The 17074-nt window shown below is 35.2% G+C and overlaps 1 protein-coding gene across 2 annotated transcripts in view; it reads right to left on the bottom strand.

Moving 5' to 3' along the window:
- The window catches only part of LRPPRC (leucine rich pentatricopeptide repeat containing), a 91438-nt gene that overhangs the window by 51437 nt on the left and 22927 nt on the right, over positions 1 to 17074 (bottom strand). For both annotated transcript variants that reach the window (XM_030499076.1, XM_030499077.1), the window contains exons 12-21: positions 13577 to 13695; positions 12849 to 12942; positions 9829 to 9898; positions 6538 to 6565; positions 4184 to 4244; positions 2936 to 3042; positions 2646 to 2723; positions 2260 to 2313; positions 1431 to 1544; positions 103 to 233 (exon numbers count right to left, since the gene is read on the bottom strand). In XM_030499076.1, coding sequence (XP_030354936.1) covers positions 103 to 233; positions 1431 to 1544; positions 2260 to 2313; positions 2646 to 2723; positions 2936 to 3042; positions 4184 to 4244; positions 6538 to 6565; positions 9829 to 9898; positions 12849 to 12942; positions 13577 to 13695 — 856 coding nt within the window. The remainder of the gene's footprint in view (positions 1 to 102; positions 234 to 1430; positions 1545 to 2259; positions 2314 to 2645; positions 2724 to 2935; positions 3043 to 4183; positions 4245 to 6537; positions 6566 to 9828; positions 9899 to 12848; positions 12943 to 13576; positions 13696 to 17074) is intronic.

Genomic DNA, 17074 nt, shown 5'->3' with positions numbered 1-17074 from the left:
ATTAAAAATGGATGAGGGGGTTAATACTCAACCTACTTAATTCAACAAGGTCTGTGTATCAGCATAAATCTCTGTGCCATGTTTCAGTGCCGGTGTACTTACACTTTTTCTTTCAGGTTCATTGCCTCTTCTACATTATCATGTCGACAGCACAAATTTATTAAGGCTGCATAGCCACCAACAACCATGTCCGGTTCGTATTTGGCTTTCACTTCAAGGGCTTTTTGCATATTCTAAAAAAGGAACAAAGCAAAGATGTGAAGTAGAGGAAAAGTCAGTATGACATTATGATTCTTCTATGTTCAGTGTGCAGTTACATGACTGCTTTAGTGCTTTTAGTAGCATAAGATCACATTTGAAAACACAGTGCTTTAATGCATAACAGATTTTAAGAGTGAAAGTTATTTTGCAGAAATTAATATTTTTCCAAAATATCTTTTAGATTCTTTTGACAGATTTCTAAAGACATTTTCTTCCTTTATATTTCTAGCATGTTTTAATGTAAGATTTTTTTTTTTAATCCAGACAGACACCATAAAATGATTAACCCAAATTTCAAAACAGTTATTTATTTGGAATTCATAACAACTTTCACCTGGCACACTGCCAAACAGATAACAAAACTACTTTCTAAAGAGTAAGAAACTACTTAATGATCCCATAGAAAGCTTATTTTTTTCCTACTTTCCTATTCATACATTTGACCACTCTGAACTTACAATAGTGTTTGCTTCTAGTCCTATTTCACAACCAAAATTGTAGAGACAGACAGCTGAGAATCACTCTTTCTAAATTGTATTCTTAGGAACGCAGAATATTGTGCTATCATCTGCACAACTGTTACTGTTCCTATACATACAGCTTTATAGGCAGGATCATACTGAACAAGAAACTGAATAAAAGTGTGGTGACACCCCACAAATTACAGACACACACTAAATGAATGTAAACTACAGCTGGACGCCTGCCGAATGAAGGCAAGAGACCCTTTATCTCAGAAGAGCTTTCCTCCTGCAGGAAAATGGAATTTCAATCCCTGCATTAACAACCTAGTAATATTTGAATTGCAAATGACTAGTGCATGTATCAGTTGCTTGACAATCTAGATATAAGAGACCGAAGCCATGGCTTGAAAGGACATTTGGCATGTATGATAAACCTATCACAGCTGTTACTATCATTCACTTTGCAGATTATTGTAAACAAACTTCAGCAACCCCAAAACATGCCATTCAAGGTGTTGCTGAAATTAGTTAACCTTTTGATTTAATTGCTTTTTGCACTTATGTTTGATTTATAAGCATCAAACCATGAAACCTCAAGCACTGCACTTGTCTTTGCTTAACTATGTCTTTCCATAATACAGTCATTTATGTCCCTTTAAAAATATAGCTATGTGTTTCCAATTATCTCTGCATTGCTTAAGATACCTCTTCTTCACAAAGAGCATGTATGAGTTGTTTCAAGACATCTGTAATAGGCTGGTTTTCAGCTTTTTGCTTTTCTAGTTTCTTCTCCAAAGCAGACACGTCAGATTTAGCACTCTAAATGGAGGTAACAGAAAGAATGTCAATTGCAAAAACACCATTCCCTGAACAACTTGTCGGATCGCTTTAATAAAAGACAGACAAAATAATCCTCTTCTTTCATACTCTAAGAAATTTTTTAATCATTTAAGGTGCTTTTATCTGTTTAAATAGTACATACTAATTGAAGATTTGACTCAGAATGCAGTAAAAAAAAAAACATTAAGTAGCATATCTACAAAGGTCAACATTACTATTTCTCTCGTACTCGGTTCTTTGTGTTCAGGGAAGCAAGGAATAGAAACCTGTTTCTTTCTCCATCTCCACTCTGCTCAGATCAGAGATGTAAAGGCTTGACATTCCACCATTAGAAGCAGTATGGATTTATATGGTTCCTGCCACTCAAGTGGATCACTGTAATTTACAAGCATGAATTAAGCCTCATACCACCACTGTTAACTAACTAGAACTTTCAAAAAAATATATACTAGACAGGGAAACTGAGTCATGAAACCTCAGCCAACTCCAAGGTCAAGTATCAGGTCTATGTGAAAATCTGGATAGCCTCTACTCCTACCCTGGAAAGTAACCTCTGAACTTCAAATGGTAGATTTAAATAACGCTAATATACTTCCATGATCTGAAAGCTAGTGATTACATTTCATCTAAAAACCCATATCCAAACATTGTTATTACAGTAAGAACAAGCATAGCTATCTGTGAATTTACTTACTTCTGGAATGTTGTCTGTAGACAGGATTTTTTTATGAGACAGTAACCTTGCATCCTAAAATGTAGTAAGACAAAGATATCACAAATCCCCCCCAAAAAAGTTCAATCCCTAAGCATATTGTGCTAAAAATGTTCAAGTTAATTACATAATTGCAATGTAGAAAAAAAGCTGTATTCTACAGCATTAATACACTGACTTGAAAAAGCACTTTCTAAATGTATCCCTTTCACATATGAAATGAAAACAGCTTCAACAGTGAAAAATCTTGGAAAGGTTAAAAAGCTTACACATAATCACTGCATAACAATATTTATTTTGCAAAGGAGAATATAGTTACAGAGTACAGATTTTTTTAGCTTCAAAGTAATTGCTATAGAACCACAGACCTTAATTAATTCAGGAACTTGAGAGGAGTCCAGCAGTCTGCAAATGCCGCTGTAGTGGGTTGTAGGGATAACTATATTCTGTACCAAGAGGTGGGGAAAAAATTATATGAGTTTTGAAACACAACCAAACTGAAATTTGTCTAACAGAAATTATCTCAGACGTAATTCAAGTCTCCAGCTCTTGCATGTCATTGAGAAGTGGTCTGGTTGTACTTAAAAGCAGCAATTTCAAATCTAATAGATACATGTCAGGCAGGACAGGCATTATGTAGCAAAAAATGAAATGGTACCATCTTCTTCAGCTGATGGAAGTATTGTCTCAAACGCTCCTCCTTGGCCTGTACCTCTGAGTCACTCATGCTGTCAATCAAGTGATAAAGAAAATAGCCAACAGCTTCTGTGGAAAAAAACAAGAGAAAGCATTCCACTAAAATTACTGAGACTGTCATGTTATCAAGATTAATTTATAAGAAATCATTTTGGTGTGAGATGTCACCCTGATGAGAGGCTCTGGAATGGCAACAATGATCACTGAGGCATAGAGATTATGTGGTTTGGGAGCACATATCTAACTGGTGAGTGAAAGGAATATTAATTATTTTCAGACCTAGTGACAGCTTTTCAGTACAGAATCTTACTTCAATCTATTTTTTCCACTACTGTGTGACAGAAGTGGTACTGCCCAAGGCCTTCCCCCCCTTTCCTGCCCGCTACCCCAAATAGTTGCCACAAATATTTTGTCATTGCTCAAAAGAAGGAAGAGGCTTCTAACGCTTTGCATATTTATTCTGTACATTTTACACATTATATTCCATTACTAAGCCACATTAAGTATTGTAATATTAATAGAAGAACATAAAAAAATGTTTTAAACATTAGGTCAACTAATACTGAAGAAGCTGCCTATCAGCCAATGAAAATCAAGATTAACAGATTTTAGCAAATAGCACTAACTTTATTATCTATGGTAGTGTAAAAATATATGGGGTCCTGTTGCCAAGAATAAGAAGAACATCAATTATTGTCTTCTCAAAGGTTAGCTTTCCCTAAATGCCCCCGCCCCTCTGGCCCTGACAGGAGGAAAAAACCCCTCTTTTTTAAAAAACAGATTATTTAGAAAGATATACTTATTTCAAACTAGAGGATTTGGGATGTTAAGTACCATTTCCTTTCATGAAATCAGAAGAGCTACCAAAGGTAAAACTAAGTTGAAAGACTTCCACCTTTGTTCTTTTTTGTTTTTTCCTTTCTTCTTTTTTAAGTATTTAAACACTGATACTGTGTCGATTCTAAATCTCTTTTCGTCCATAAATTTAGAAAAACAAATCGATATCAGCAAGATTTGCCTCTAAAAAAAGATCTTATGGATGTCACAAAATATGCTCTGATTATTCGAATCAGGATTTTACCCACCATGTTTTCAAATTTCACTTTCAAAAAGAAGCAATCAGTGTTTACTGTTGTAATCCCTCAAACCCATCATTACACAGAAGAACGGATTTGTGGATAAGTTACAATCACAGAAATTGAAACTCTACCAGTTGGTCCTGCTGCAGGCGTCAGGCAATAACGTTCATCCTTGTACAACACTTCTGTTATCTGGTAAGACAGAATAATCGTACATTGCAGCCAAAAGAAGCAAGCAAGGACAAATAGTATCTGAAATTGAATTCTCAAAATAATAAAGCATTTCTCTGCTAAAGTATAATTCTTTACCACATCATAGTAATTCCCTAAGAAATACAAAAGTTTTTTTTTTGTAAATAATAGGCTTTTCTTGAAAAAAATATTTCAAGCAAAATGCTTTCTGAGGTATGGCAGTAAGACAGACACTCTAGTATTCTGTTTATGTATCGTTCCACAGAAAGTTAGCTACTGTAAGACATTGCTTAAAGCAAGTATTAACCAATGTCGCCCCCGGAGATGCTACAATTATGTTCCAATTTACTGAAAGGCTGAAATTGGCCCAAAAAGCTTTTTTTTTTTTTTTTAAATTTATTTTGAACTAACCAAATACATAAAGAAAATAGAGGAACACAATTTATCATGCTCTGCTACATTTAAGATAACTAGTACAGCTATTGTAAATAAGTGCAATTTTGAATGACAAAATATGCGTCCATAACATTAATTGGACTAAATTTAGCACACATGCCATCAGTCATACAAACTGAAGAAATACATACATTTTACTTCATCAGAAGAAAAGAAGCATTTACTCCAACGCCTCCACATCCTACGTACAAATACTTTAACCTAAACTACAGCACATTAAAAAGCCATCTGACTATTCTTAAGGAAATTACATCATCTTTAGTTAAAATCTGACATTTGAAGTATTTCAAGAATGTTGCTTTATCTGCCATGATTCTAGAATGCAATCTCAAAGAAGTCTGAGGTAAATACATTCCCACTGTCAAAGTGTTGTGTTTCAAGCAATGATAATTGTTAATGAAAATGGATAAAGCCAGAAAATACCAAATGTGCAATGGAACACCGTAACTACCACTTCTCATTCTACCAAGACTACCTACGCTGTGCACAGTTAAACTACAGCCTTCTTCTGCCCTTTTGCCCTCACCCTCCTAAGACAAATCAAGACACACTACAATAAAATCAAAGAAAGTCATGGTAACACAATTTTCCTTCTTAATCAAATCTCAGGAACACCAAAAAGGATGGACAACAGAAAAAAACCCATGTGAATGGGTGATATTATTTCTAAAGCTAAGTATCTCTTTCCCAAGTTAGCATTTCTTATTTTAGAATGTCAATGCATGTATTTACTCATAAATTTAGGGAAGGTAACAAAATGTATCTTTCTTCCATTGCGGAGAACAGCAGAAGTAACTCTAGATACTACTTCTTGTGTGGACCACCATTACTTCAGTCCTCTGACTGTCCTTAAAAACTAATTTCATAATAGAAGTAATGAGATGCTTTTTTTTTTCCTCCCCACCTTCCCTTTTTACTTTTTAAATGCAAAAAAAGACAGATAGATGCAGAGGACAAAAACATTCTCTCACTATAATCTTCATGCAACATAAAAAGGTAGTAAATTACCAAAAACCCTCATCTCACAAGCTGTACCTAATTTAAATGAATCATTAATCAGTGACTTTCCAAACGACAACTTTTATTTCATTCCAAGATTTCTTTGCAAAATCTAAAATATACTGCACGTCATGTACTAGTTTATTAGTCAGCAGGTACAGTATCAAAAAAAAAAAAAAAAAAAGACAAAATGCATAGTGCATCCCTTCCCAAATTCTGTAAACACATCCCAGGCCATATCTACCAACACTTCCTCTGTTCTAGTGCTCCGCAAAATTTATTGACCAAGTTATATTGCAGTGTCTTTCTAATGTAGCCCATATCAGAGAGGACAAAAAGAACAGTCATTTCCTCTTGAATTCATCCAGGTAATTCCTTTTACCTGGCTTTGCATTCAGTGTTTTAAGTTATATAACAGAAACTTTAGAATTCTAGTTTTGCCTTATTATTTTATTAGTTCTACTGTGGGGATACGAAGAAAGTTTAGGGAAGTCACAAAAGGAAATTAAACAGTCAGATTGCACAACCGTGTCAGACTTTGTTCCAGAATCTACAACTGCATACTACCTCCAGCTATAACAACACTGACGTAGAAATTGAAGTAGCATAAACTACACTACATGGTAACACCATATTTGATTTTTTACAATTACACTTAGCTGTCCAATTTGAAAACTCAATTTCAGACAGTTGTACAACCTACCATTGACAAAAGTCTTGCTCAAATAGATCAGGTCTACAGTTATTGGGCTCAGAAATCAGATGTTCAGAAATGCATCATAAACATACAATACCTAAAGAACTAGATTTTATTTACAGCACTGCTATCTCCACTTACCTTGCTCCAAAGCTGTACATCATCTGAGCTGAAGAGGGCAGCAAAGGATAACAAATTAAAAGCAATAAAATGGTTTTTAGTCTTGTATCTTTTTAAAAAAAAAAAAAGATAATTTACACTGAGAATCTTTAATAAATAATTATAATTATAAATATTATAAATTAATGAATTATATTAATAAAAATAGTCATTGCCACATATTGCTTATACCAGCTTTGTACAGAATAAACATTCTACTTTTTACTATACTGCATACAGTCATAGTTTCTGCTAAACAACTTAAAATAATGCAGCAATCCAAACAGATAGCTAAGACTACAAAGAATACATTTTAGTTTCATTTTCAGTTGAATCTTTTAACATATCCTAATTGTATTTTTTTAATTTATACTTCATTCTATTTAGCATTTCAAGAAGATAAGCTTCACTCAAACAAGTCATACTTTACATTGCACTCGATATGTAGTATTTGCTAGGGCAAAAATCTAGACTCCTCAGCATTAAAATTAGATTTTTAGTATAGACAAGTACAGATAGCTATAAATGTATTTATACCATGCAAAACAGTAATCAAATCTCTTCAGTTATGTTTATTATAGTGAGATAAATAGATAATGTTTTAAAAAAAACAGAAAACAAAACATAATTTCTAATTTCTCCCCTCATAGAAGAGGACAGAACTTGAAGGAGAGCATTTCTCTGACTGTCATCAGGTTACAACCAAAGATCAAATGTTAACCAGTTCACTAAAGTATAACAACCCCAATATATTAAAATGTTAACCAGTTCGCTGAAGTACAAAAAGCTTAACATATTCCTATAATTTGAAGAACATAAAAATTCTCGCTAGCAGCGGTAACTTTTCAAAAACCATAAAGCAGCATTAACCTAGACAAGGCTAAAAGATCAAAAACTTACGACCTTGTTTTATCTTCCTGTAATTCTCATAAGGGCAAAATAAGATGTTAGTCTGAACAGCTGCATAGAAACTTGAAAGCATTCAGAGAAGTTTAGGATTTTATTTAAGAGGTTTAAGCCTGTGAAACATTTATTTTTCCTGTGCAACTGCCATTTGTATTTGAAAACGAGTCAAATGCAGGCCCACACAGGGCGGTGGGGGGGAAATATAACGCTATCTGTGAGGTTAGTTAAGCTTTCCTAGGTGAACTCGCTCCACTACTGACAGCATGACAATGAACTGCAGATATCAAATGCATCAATTTCCTAAAGTACTTGACTCTGAAATAGTAATGGTACATCAGGCAGATAGAATGGGAATACTTCGAAGCAGTTACTAGGGAAGAGCAGCTTCTAAAGAAATCCATAAACTAGTCTGCCACAGACATTGTTCCTGTGTCCCCGGTGTCCATACCCTGTACTTTTGTATGCCAGTCCTAAACTCCACTCATTTGAACATTTGAGACGTGCATTTAGTCATAAAATTTTGCTGTGGTCTTTACAAAAGAAAAGGTACAAATACGCTTTTCTTCTATCCTATCATACCCTCAAGCTTCATTTTCAGGCTGTTCTAGCCATTACGTTTAAAATAGAAAAGGAAACATGAACTGGCACACTTTCAGAAACAACGTAAGGGTGAAACCTGGGCACAGCCAACCTTGTACATAGCTTCTGAAGCCAAGTAGCAATCAAAGCAGAAGACAGATTAATACTAAAGAAAAAAATAAATTAAAAAGCAAGCAAACAAACCAAAACACCAAACTAACAAAAAACACCCCACCAAAAAACCCCAAACCAAAAAAACCCCCAAATAATCACACCAAAACAAAAAACCAAACACCAAAAAAACCCCAAAAAACCAAAACAAAAACTCACAAAAAACCCCAAAAAGCCCACCAAGAAAACCCCAACCTCAATTTTCCTCAGAATTCCAAGTTTTTAGCCCAATAACTATTGAAATCACAACACTAGTAACTGTTTCACTTGAGGAGAGCAAGATTCTTCAGGAGGTAGTTTTCACAATACAAGCTGATAACAATTTAAAAATACTTCAAACTGCATCCTTAACACCTGCACCCCAGTGGCAGGGGTATTTCATGATAGCATTGGTTATGTGCAGTAAACACCGGCATGGGTTCCTTTCCACTGCAAGTCCTACTTCAATTGAATATTCATCTATGCTTTCAGAGAAAGTGTGTTTCAAAAATCTGTTAATTAATACATCTGAAACAGACAATTCTGGGGCTAACTATTAAAATTAATACCTCGGATCTAAAACATTATTTCATTTATCCCTTGGATGTCAAGGTTAGCTATGGCCTAGTTGACAAACCCAATGTCAAGGTTAGCTATGGCCTAGTTGACAAACCCAATTTAGACACTGATTTGCTTTTTTTCATCCTCTTCTCATAGTAGAGCAGGATCAGCTAGACACAACTTGCAATTTACTAGGAAATTATTTTGGTCATATTGGCCTGGTATGTTTTATTAATCTCCAACCTAAACACAGTTATATCTCATAGCCATTACAGAATTTTAGGAGATGACTTAGTCAACAAAACCAGCCTTCAGGCTCTGGTCCTGAGTAGTACTAAGTGACCTCTTTAGTTCCCAGTAGCGCAAGTGCACTGCAAAAAAACCTCATTCACAGTTCTAAATGTCTGACTGGGGCAAACAGTGAATGATAGAAATGCTTGCTAATCCACATACACCTGCAGGGTTCTCTTAAACTTCTACAAGCTAGCAAGGAACCCTCATTGCAAAACAGGACCATATGGCTGTGAATATAAAGTCATGACAATGTAGCACAATAGCTGGCATTCAGTGCGAGTATTCGGGAGTCATATTAACCCAAAGGGCACAGAAAGCTATCAGATGTAGAATATGCCTGGCTCCTACTGGTATTTCATCATCATTAAGCACCCATTTGCTTTAATGGTTACTAGTGATAATCTTTAGGGAAATCTTACATTAGCATAGCACTTTATAAACAAAAAGAGTGAATAAAGATAAAAGCCCAAATGTTTACTACCCTGAGAAGTTTATATACTGTCAAATACCACAGAACAAACAAGAACAGTGAAGTTCTTTTTAATCTAGTGTATATTTAATACTTCAAAGCTATGCTCATATATAGCAGAGGCAAGGAAACCAGGGAGAGCAGAGAGGAACAAAGATATCATTCAGATCTGCTACACCTGGAACCACACTTTTCAATGTTCAAACATGGACTGGGGGAAAGACTGCACAGACTTGCATTCAACAAGGCAAAAAAAAAAAAAAGAGAAGGAACTTGGCTAGAGGGAAAAATGAGGTATTATATAGCAACCTTACCTTTTAAAACCTGAAACGAGGCTGCTCCTGATCTGGCGAATATCAATACGAGGTGTGCTTGCTGAAGTCACTGTAAATGAAAGAAATGTTTCTAAGTAGTCATTGTACAAAAAAAATAAAAAATAAAAAATTCCTGGACTGCCACAACTCGGAAGGCCATGTAAAGAAGGTGTCATCAGGAGAACTATTTTGTTAGTTCAGTAAATGCTGCATAAACATTTGTAAACCAAAATTTCAAACACCAGGGGATGTGAAACAGTCCTGGTTTTATCAGCTCTAAACCTGCTCCATTTCAAAAGGGATCAAATATTCTAAATGTGAGATTTTCCCCTCTTTATTGCCTTTAATGCCAATAGTTAATACATCAGTCTTCTATACAAATTAGTAATTGGAGCAAGCATCTTACCTGTAAAAAAGTACAAAACTGAAGAAAGTATTATGTTCCAAAAAGAAAACAAACCCCAAACAATCCTAACCAAGACACTAGGGAAACTGTAATATTAGCTAAAATTAGATGACCCTGAGAGGTCATTTACAGTTATGCCCTATGTCCTCATCTTTACATCATTGCTCGGCTAAATATTCCAAAGCAGTCTACCTTCTTCATCTAGAATTGCTGTTTCTCATTCCAGCACCACAGTCCAGCAAAGAAGGAAAATACAGTAGTAGATGCATTTAAGTCCTGTATGAAGTTGTTATTATCATCTGACTTTATTATCACGATAGATTTAACCTGAATGCCCTGGGCCCTTTCATCAAGGGCAGCAGTATGGTATATGGTAGAAGAGAACTGAAATAAAAGCACCAGCTCTATAGGAACATGGGAAATATAAGGCAGGAACAACATGCTAAAACCATTCCTTAGACCAACTCCAGGCACCTAGAAAATTTAGTTTTAAATGTTGGAATGTTTATTCTAGTTTGAAAAATCTCAGGTAAAGTTGGTTTCAAGAAGCCCTCAATACAAATCTTCCTCCAGTGGTATATTAAACTTTTTGCTCATAAAAAGATGAGCAGAAAAGCATCTTAGTATGCTCAGCTGCTGCTGACAATCGGCAACCTGGTTCCCTTAGCAACAAACAAGTCTGAGAAAATCAAGGGGCTGACAATGAAGTGGAATGGAACGGCGTGATAAAGGGAAAAAGCAGCTCTCATGTATGCCGCCTTACGCGGCCAGATTCCTCAGCTGATGTTTCGTAGTTTTCATCTTGTCAGTAGCAGAAATCTATATATTATAAGGCATGAGAAGCTGAATCAATACACGTAGATAGCAACCAGCATTAATAACCAACCTTCGCCTCCCCTGACTACACTGATGAGAAAATCTTCAACTGTTTTCCATACTGCATCTATTTTTCCCTCTTTGTAATACTGCAAAAGGAGCTAAGTCAATAAAAAAAAAAAAAAAAAAAAAAAAAGAAAAATCAGCTGTTTAATATCTGTGCCTTACCATTACACAGGTGCTAATTAGATTCATTTCAGCTTGGTAAACTATTTACAGGACTACCTTCCTTTAAAGCTCAAGTTCAAAAGAAATTTTGTATGTCTTCATGAATTATTAACCCTAGCCTTTGTAAACAGAAATATCACTATAAGATTCAAATTCAACACACAGACAACGGCTAAATAGTACACTATGCTAGACTAATTTCATGATGGTAACACAGAATTCATCCTACATGTGCCTGTATCACACTTTTGATATCATATACATCTACCATATACCAGACACACACATATTTGTGCCTTATAACACGTTAAAACTTGACTATTTCAGTTAAGGAAAATGAGTGTGCAGGGGGGCACTTACTTTCTCATGTAGGGAAAAAACAGCAACAAAAACCCAAAACCAAAAAACTCCCCAAAAAAACTATTTCACCTTCCAGAATAAATTTCGTTGCTCTAATAAACAGTTACCCTTTCAAAAAAAACCCTTCAAATTTATCTTAGGTGCTTCATTTTTCATGATTTTTTTTTTTTTTTTTTGGTCATCACAACAAACCAAATGATGGCACAAGGTAAGGTTCACTAATTGATAAATCTCCAATACAGAAATTAAGTCACTGACTAATAACTACTCCATTTTCTCATTTTCAACACAACAGCTTCCCAGGGTCATGGTGTATAGACTACATATTTCTGTATTTGTTAAATAAAACAGTTAATGGCAATTGCAATAAAAGACTGCTTAAGCTCTTCTTTGAACCTTGGACACATAAAACTTTTTGAAAAAAAGACCTTCTTGTATCAGATTTAGTCCAAATTTAGATATTTTATTACTGTCTCAGTATACTATGCAAATAAAAACTGTTTGTTTTAAAATTTGAGAAGATATATTCCTACTTAACCAAGCAAACCATCCCATCCCATACATTCAGTCAATGACATGTATTAACTTTTGCAAGCACTGAGCATCAGAACCGTCTTCGCAGAAAACTCTTAAAAACTGATTAATTCATGCTGTTACAACTTCATCACCTAATTAACCCATCAAACTTACACACATACCTCCATGACCAACAGACCAGCAGAGCACCCTCAGGTTAACTCAGTGTCAATCAGTTCTTTAAAGCTGGTTCTTTCATTCATAATTCTGTGGTACTTCAGAGCCATATTGTTAGACTAGCATCCTGTTATAACTGGTGCTGCAAACAAAAACCATCCCCAGACCAACAACTTTACAGTCATTGTGCAAGGCAAATTGTTTCCTTAAGCCCTTTAAGTACAAAAGGATCATAACTGCAATACAATCACAGCAAAGCTGTGATTTGTAACTATCTCATATATAAATCTTATGGGCAGATTCAATATTAAAAAATAATTTAACCGTGATATGTTGTCCAGAACTGGTAGTTTCAAACAGTCTGACATCGCATCGTAGAGGACCTCATACAAAAGCTTTGCTCAAGTTTCCCACATATCTTTACACCTCATATATTAATACACGTAAATCTCCTAGCCTACAACCAATCAACACTACCACCAAGTACGTAGTAACACGTGGCACGAAAAATACTTACGCAGAGAAAGAACATTGTTCAGTCTTCCATTTACTGCTTCGTATCTTATTTCTGCTACAGAGAGTCCAACAGTTTCAAACAGGCAGTCATTTTTCTAGAGATAAAGCAATCAATCATTGTATTGTACGCACAGGGAAGACTTCCTGATACTTCGTATTTTTAAATGCTTTCCAAGGACATTGGCATGCTTGTATTGATAGTCACTGAGAACACAGAAGCTGCTCTACAGAAGTCTACATGGCTAGCTAGGTAAGTTGCTACTGATCAAAAATCATACAGATTTTGTATTGAAATCAACTGCAAGAGATAAAATTACGAAAATCAAAAAGAGTGGGATAGTTAAACTTAGTCTGCAATTCTCAATTCTTAAGCAAGTTAAAAAAAACTTTTTAAAGAAATCACCAGAAACATCTGTAATACTTTTAATTCTCAGTAAAATGACATAATTCATTTATTTAGCTATCCACTTGAGGGAACAGAAAGCTAGTAAGTCTTGAGCTAAGTATTTCTGTTAGCTCTGAAAAGAAGACAGAAAAGCAGCAGGAGAAAGACAAGCTAAACAAACCATCAGTGCAACAACTGTTTCAAAAGTAATCTAGATATTCTGAACAGGCTTCATCAGACCAAGTTCATGTCTAGGGCACTACTGGGATTTAAAGCCTTCACAGAGAACACAGAAAACCAAGCCATGCAATAGCCATTTTTATGAATTCTAAATGTAAACTCACCTTCAGCTGGGCACGGGCAGTTTCACTATCAGCAAAATTTTTAAAAACATAGTCTGCATATGTGTCTGTATCAAGTTCCACCCCCAAATTGTGCATCACTTTGAGGACCTCAAAGATACCTATCAAGGCAAAATTGGCAAGGCTAAGCGTTTCAGAAGAATGAAAGACTTGTCTCTTTGATTTCCCTCCTTGACATTGCCATGCAAAATCCTGCATTTTTATTTTTGGTGTTAATAAAGTTCTTAATTGTGAAACTTACACCAGATTTACTAAACTTCCTGTTCTGTGCTGTATTATCAAAACCATGAAACTCTTGGTTAGCATACAAACCTATGTTCTAACACACTGAATATATGACATTTATTCTTAGTCACGTTTGCAAAACAACTTTTTAGAGTTATATATCAAAATATCCGTACTATTGTGCATAAAAAACAAATGTGAAATTTGGTGTAAACTACATAACCAAATTCAAGATACAAACACATTCTTCAGTACATTCTTAGCGTTGCTCCCAATATCCAACCCTGTTTACCAAGGTAAGCTTTTAAGATTTGTCTCTAGATTTGCTTAAAACAAGTAACGTTTCTGTAAGCAAATAGGTTGATTAGTCTATCAATGCAACAGCTTCGAACCAGAAATTCAGAGAAAGGCTGAAGTTTCCCAAACCCCATTGAAACTACATTATAACTTTTACAGGGTTCAGATCAATTCACACAACTAGACCGCATATTACTACTGTAGATATGCATTTGAAAACAACAGATACCAAATCTTAATAGATCAGCAATTACAGCATAGAGTTATAGAGTATACGTCATGCTTTTTAACTGCTCACACTCTTCTGATCTGCAGAAACTTCTTACAGTAGCCCTAGCTAGCAAACTCTGAACCCCTGTCAAAACCAATACAGGTATTATCATTTTTTTGCTGGTCTAAAAATGATTTGTCAGTTGCTGCAGGACACCAGTACCAACCAGCATATGTTTTTTTCAACTTGCATTTCATACTTATTACTTTAAAAATGTCCAAAGTCCCTGTCTTTGCCCTGGAGTGCCACCTATGGAAAAGTGACACTTCCATGAATATTTTATGCAGTGCACTATGGTGCAAATAATCAAATGTGAATTCCCTTTGAGCACTTGAAAATACATGCAGGCAAGTCATACTAGATTAAAGTCGCATCATCTGTTCGAGTTTGCCTTAAACAAAACTCTGATTTTGGACCAGAATCCGCAAAAATATGAATAAAGAATTAATTACAGTAAGTCTTTTTTGATACCTTTCAAATTTTGACAGCTAGTTTCTATTTCATGTTTTCAACTTCCCAGAAAATACATTAAGTCCTCTTATGCTGAAACATTTCAAAAAATAACTGTATCTGTATCACTAGAAAGTTGTCTGAAAACCAGCAACTAAATACCACAGTGAATAAGGTGTTGTAAACCCCAAAGATTTAAGTTCAAATTCATATCTAGAAGAGAATAGGAAACGGCCTTGTTAAGCATCCCCCCTTCCCTAACACACATTAGGCTCAAATGTCTACTAGGGCACAGTTCCTGAGCAGGAAAGGGCATGTATGAAGATTAAAACACCTGCACAACAGTGAGAGATGCAGAGTAAGGAGGAATACCAGTAACAATACTGCACATAGCCAAATAATTGCAAACTTAAAAAAAAATGCTGCCACACATTTCTTCATTTCTAAGATGGCCAATCTACAATTTGGGGAGAGGAATAGAAAATTAATGAAAACCAACACTGAATCCTACAGTTTTGCATGCATTTTCTACCTCTCCGAGAGCAGAACTACCTTATTATCACATAAGTATCTTCCACAACACAAACCAATGAAGCATTCCCACTTCAATTAAAATACTATAAAATTGTCAAATACATGCACGAAATAGGATTTGGGCATTTTGTGTGTGGACTTCTACAAATTCTTTGCTCCTTACACTGGAAAATACACTAACCTCTCTCCCCAAACCAAAGAACAGACTAAAAGAGTAACACAAACTGCAATGATATTTCTCTAGAACGCTGCTGTCCAAAACTTTGAGAACACACCCCCAATACATGTATGTTTACTTAGAAATTTTATACACGTACTACTGTATGATATACTATGCACATCAGAAAACATACACAAACATAGAAAGTAAAAAAGGATGAAATAATTACTTTATTTATTCCCAACCCACTCATCCCCCAACTGATTGCCTTGCATATCCCACTTTAGAGACCACTGATCCAGAAGACTGGGTATGATGAAACCCACAGTAAAGTCTTCTGGCCATCTCCCTGCTTGAACAAGAAGAGGTTTTTGAGATCTTGGACTGAGATATGTACAGACTGCAGGAGCTGAGTATCTAAAAATCAAATAATTGAGTAGGAAGAGGGAATAAAAGAAAAATAGGGAACAAAACACAGCCAAACTACTGTTCTCCTTTTTGTCAATACTAGAAACAGCACTCAAACATCCCAACAGAACAGATTCCAGCCTTGGATCAGTACATCCAAGAACAAATAGAGAAGAGATTAATCACAAGCTGTTCATAATATTTGTGGTAGAGCAGAGCAACTTCCTGCTTTTCAAGAAGTGAAAGGTGAGACTTGCATTTCAGGCCACTTTTTAATTTCCTAGGTTTCTCTCACAGTAAGTCGTGCTTCTTCCTAAAGCACTGTCATCTGAACAGAGGGGATTTTCTAAGGCACTTACATACAGTTATACATGTGCAAGGGCAGTAAAACTGGGCTTTATGCAGCTTTCTAAGGAAACAAAAAATTAAAACTCCAGTTTGAAAAGTGAGGTTGCATTCAGGAAAACAACATAATTTAACGTATTTTTGCTGTGCTCTTAATTTCAGATGCACACAGAAAGTTGTGTGCCAGAAAAGTCTGTCTACAAAACAGTCTTTCAAGCAGTTACCTTGTGAAGTCATAAACTTCATTCCCCTCTGGACTCAGACTCTTCTTTCTCTTATTTTCCAAAATAAAAATTGAATTACCATTCACTAACCACGCTTTATGTATATAACAACAGTTTAGTAGAAACTAAAAGTGAAATACACAACCGACTTCTAAGAACTGTCTTTAAAAAATAACATGATTATATAAAGATGAAGGGGAGCTACTGAATTTTGAGTAATGAAGTGTAAGTAAAAGATTTCTGCTTATTTATACCAGGCTCTCCTGGTTTTAGTGTATAATCTGATACAAGATTAATCTCAGTGCCAATAACGGTTTCAGCTCCAACACGTATTGATCTTTTAAAACCCACAAGCACTTTCCACTCCTAAAAGCCTAACAGCATTTACTTAGATAAATACTATGGAAATAATTACTTACCAACTTATATACAAATGCACATAAAAGCAAGAATGCCCCTCTGAAATTATATGCCTGCATAAAATGATTGAAAAAGAGCTGTCTGCTGTTTCACAGCGGTTAAGTTCTCTACAGTGAATTTTAAAACGGCTGTGTTTAGTTTCATTC

The sequence above is a fragment of the Strigops habroptila genome, chromosome 10 (genome assembly GCF_004027225.2).
Source record: "Strigops habroptila isolate Jane chromosome 10, bStrHab1.2.pri, whole genome shotgun sequence".
Taxonomy (NCBI): domain Eukaryota; kingdom Metazoa; phylum Chordata; class Aves; order Psittaciformes; family Psittacidae; genus Strigops; species Strigops habroptila.
Note: the sequence above shows the minus strand (reverse complement) of the source record. Positions and strands in the feature narration are given on the sequence as shown.